Source organism: Sitodiplosis mosellana, unplaced genomic scaffold (assembly GCF_009176505.1).
Source record: "Sitodiplosis mosellana isolate CC-2019 unplaced genomic scaffold, AAFC_SMos_1.0 Smas_scaffold_3139, whole genome shotgun sequence".
NCBI classification, from domain to species: domain Eukaryota; kingdom Metazoa; phylum Arthropoda; class Insecta; order Diptera; family Cecidomyiidae; genus Sitodiplosis; species Sitodiplosis mosellana.
Window position 1 is genome coordinate 4,572 of NW_022598381.1, and position 4,301 is coordinate 8,872.

General features: G+C 39.9%; 1 protein-coding gene across 1 annotated transcript in view; it reads right to left on the reverse strand.

The window, feature by feature from the left end:
• The window catches only part of LOC129571700 (oocyte zinc finger protein XlCOF28-like), a gene marked incomplete at its 3' end in the record, with an annotated part of 8,284 nt that extends 4,369 nt beyond the window's left edge, over positions 1-3,915 (reverse strand). Inside the window, exons 1-3 of the mRNA XM_055451514.1 lie at positions 3,318-3,915; positions 2,036-2,279; positions 1,539-1,613 (exon numbers count right to left, since the gene is read on the reverse strand). Of these exons, the coding sequence (XP_055307489.1) occupies positions 1,539-1,613; positions 2,036-2,279; positions 3,318-3,915 (917 nt within the window). The remainder of the gene's footprint in view (positions 1-1,538; positions 1,614-2,035; positions 2,280-3,317) is intronic.
• Between the last annotated feature and the right edge of the window lie 386 nt (positions 3,916-4,301).

Genomic DNA, 4,301 nt, shown 5'->3' on the forward strand with positions numbered 1-4,301 from the left:
CTGAATGCTCCTGAATTGCTTCGTTTTCATCTGAATTTCTTCTGAAAATGAGTAAGGTCTTCGGTCGGTGATGATTTCCGCGATGCTGATAACAGATAGAGGTTTGGGCTCTTTGACAAAGATGTAGTACTTCAGACCTTCTATCATTTTGCTGAAGACTGTTATCAGTTATCTCTTATCAGTGTCGCGGAAAACGCGAAAAATGATAAGAAAAAAAACCTTGCTATACACGTGTGTTTTTGATTTGCGCCCAACTGATAAGAGATAACAGATAACAGTCTTCAGCAAAATGGTAGAAGGTCTTGAGTACTACAACTTTGTCGAAGACACCAACCCACTATCTCTTATGAGCTTCGCAATACCCGCGACTGACCGTGGACCATCACACATTTTCAGTAGATTCAGAAGATTTCGAAGCAATTCAGGAGCATTCATAAGTGCTTCGCCGGATTCAGAAGAAATTCAGATGAAAACGAAGCAATTCAGGAGCATTCAGAAAAAAGAAGCAAAACTGTCCGATTCATCAATGCTTTTTAGTAGCAATTCAGTAGCAAAAATTTACACCCGGGTAGTCAATGCTCTGTGATGTGCTTTGTGCTGAAGCGATGATGGAATAGCAATGGACGAAATGCGCACACAGTCACACGTCGCAATGACAGGTGTCAAAAGTCGAACTTCGAAATATGGTGTAGTGTTACCGCAGTGACTTTCGCGTTTTTCGATGAGTCCAGGTTGTCTATTTCGAATATAGAAGAGGAACAATTTGTAATTTGCAAAGCAGCGAATATTTCCTTTTTGATTTTATTCTAGCATGGGATTGGATTGGAAGAATTTCGAAATACATTTTGAATATAACACCCGAAAATTGCGACGTGTTTGATCCTCCATGTAGTCAAAGCATTGCGCAAAATTGGATTTCGATAGATGTCGCCTTTATCCAACCGCAAACAAATCAATCTATTATGAAGGAAAAAATAATTGCCAATTCAATTTACGGCTGGATACTCGATGTTAGCGCTTCTTTTGTCTTCTCAAAAATGACTTTGAAACCAATCCAAATACGTGGCACCAATTAATCGTTGAATCTTGGAAAATGTGAGAAGTAGTTTATTAAATCTAATCAAAATGCATTTGATCTGGGTTCCAAGCAAACTAAAATATCATTCTTATGAATCCTTGCCATTCAATTCTTATCAAAATAAATCATACAGTTGTTTTCACAGCGAAATTACATGATATTTGTCATAATCAATGATTCAAGCAATGCTCAAAAGCTGTTTTTCGTGCTGTGGATGTAATTTTTCTGCCCTAAAAGGTGATAGAAAATCACATATCATACAAATATCCCTCACACTAAAATCAGTCCCATAATGAAGTAGTTTGTCATCTTTTAATTTTATTTAATCAATGTCAATTGCAATCGAAAGGAAACTCGATACACTTTCGTATTTGTGTTTATTAATGAAAATTGTATAATTAAAGTTGTGCCTATAGATGTGATCGATTTCAAGTACAATTCTTCGCCAGCAGACAGCTACTTGTGAATTTTCTTGTGTTGATTGAGATTTATCTTTTGCGAGAAGCACTTCGAGCATACTTCACATCGGAATGGCTTTTCGCCAGTGTGGACCAGCATTTGGTCCATCAAATTTCCTTTCTGATCAGTTGTGTAGCTCTTGCACACATCGCATCGGTATCCGTGTCGCTTGCAGTTGGTTTCGTTTCCTTTTCCTTCTGTTGTGCAAAGTTTTTGAAACAAGATGAACACTTGAACTTCAATGGACGAGGATTGGCGTGGGATTTGCGGTGGCGTTCCAAATTACTCGCAAGATTGAATCTTTTCAAGCATTGGTCGCATTCGAATGATCTCTCGCCGGTATGCACGCGCAGATGATGTTTCAAATTCGTCTTATTCAATGTTGAGAATTCCTTGCAGAGATGACACTCGTAGCAACGTACCTTGCAACCGGTTTCATGTTCCACTTTCTCGTCGCTGCGATGAAATCCTTGCGAACAATTCGAGCAGCCGAACAGAAATTCATCGACGTGAGTTTTCATGTGCGATCGGAGATGTTGTTTTGTTGAGAATCGCTTTTGGCACACGCAACACGGAAAAGGTTTTTCACCAGTGTGCTTGAGCACGTGCCTTTTCAAATTGCGTTTGTCCGAAGTCTGATACTCGCACAATGAACACTTGTGTCGCTTTTCATTTGTCTTGTCTTGAGCTGGTTTCTGCTTGCTACCAAAACTGTTTGCTTCGCCACTTTTTTCAACCTTGGCTGAACATTTTTTTGCCGCACCGCCATCCGATCCATTTGGTTTTGGTTTCGGGAAACTCTTGTTCGCATCGTTCCGTGGCTTGCGATTTTCGTCAGAGCTTGTTGTGTATCACTACATGCAGTTACATACTGTTAGTCATTTTATTTGCACACGGGACGTCACCATACGATTAGATTGTTTGGTTGGTTTTGTTAACGCTCAAGACATTGATTTCATGCTGTGGAAGTGAATATTTCCATGCTAATGAGAATTAGAATTGTGAGTGTTCTGAATGAGTAACAAATTTTAATTCATATACGTTTGTCATGATGCAATTAGTCAAAAAATATCAATTGGAATAAAAGGACCAGGTTTTATTCTTGATACATTTTAGAATTTGTTTTTATTTAAAGTAAATTGAAAAGTAAAAGTTGCGTCTTTCCATGTGGTCGATTTCAATTCCTTGGCAGCAGAGAGCTACTTGTGAACCTTCTGGTGTTGGTTGAGATTTGCATTTCGCGAGAAGCACTTCGAGCAGGTTTCACATCGGAATGGCTTTTCGCCAGTGTGGACTCGCATGTGCTTCATTAAATCTCCTTTTTGATCAGTTGTGAAGGTCTTGCACAAATCGCACCGGTATCCGCGTCGCTTACAGTTGACTTCATGAGTTTCTTTTTCTTTCTGTTGTGCGAAGTTTCTGAAACAAGATGAACACTTGATTTTGAATGGACGAGGACGAGGATTGGTGTGAGTTTTGCGGTGGCTTTCTAAAGCACTTGCTTGCTTGAATCTTTTCAAGCATTGATCGCATTCGAATGGCCTTTCGCCGGTATGCACGCGCAGATGACGTTTCAAATCCGTCTTCACCAAACTCGAGATTTCCCTGCACAAATGACATTCGTAGCGACGTATCTTGCAACCGGTTTCATGTTCCACCTTCTCGTCGCTGCGATGAAATTCTTGCAAGCAATTTGAGCAACTGAACAGAAACTCATCGACGTGTGTTTTCATGTGCGATTGGAGATGTTGTTTTTGGGTGAATCGTTTTGGACACATACTGCAAGGAAATGGCTTATCGCCAGTGTGCTTCAGCATGTGTGTCTTCAAATTGGTTTTAATGTCAGTGACGTAATCGCACAATGAGCACTTGTGTCGCTTTTCATTTGTCTTGACTTCTTCAGTTTTCACCTTCTTTCCACCTAAATTCGCCATTTTTCTTTCTTTTTCGGTGGCTGTAGTTGCATTTTTCTCTACGTTACCATAAATCTGCACACCAGATTTTTGTTTCTTTCCCTTCGAATAACGCTTCCTTGCATTGTTTCGTGGCGTTTGGTCTTTGCTACAGCTTTTCCCTGGAACTTGATTCACCTTAATTCTGACCTTTTCAATCTTCACTTCCGATTTTACCTCATCCAAATCATAGAAATCGAAGCAATCGTTGCTGTCATCCACTTCTTTACCACCAGTCGAACTGCCACGTGATGCAATGGCTGTGTGTATTGGCCGCGACACCATCAAAATTTCGCCGGAGACTTCATTCTCTTGTTTAATGGTTGGCTCCTGTTTGATTTCCATTCCACACAAAATCGATTGATTTTGTAATGTAATGGCATTGAATTGCTGCCTATTGGGCGGCTTTGTACTGTGACCATCCATTGCGGCGGGGCTGTTTTTATTGCTGTCAACCAGAAAATAAGAATGACCTTTTGTTAGAACCACACATGAAAACTGGGAAAAATACACTTTGTGCTAAAACTAACCTTCCTGCACAACTGTTTTTTATTGTTAGAAATCAATCAGAAATCAAATGTTTTATTTCGTTATTGCAGAATTAAATTGGTCGAATATCCAAACTCAGCGAATAAACTACAGAACACGAATTGTGTGTTGGAATGATTCTGTTGAGTGGAGCAAAAATGGCGTCGCGAATAAAAGAAAATATTCAATTTGACGTGTAGTCAATGCTCTGTGATGTGCTTTGTGCTGAAGCGATGATGGAATAGCAATGGACGAACAGCGCACACAGTCACACACTTCAATGA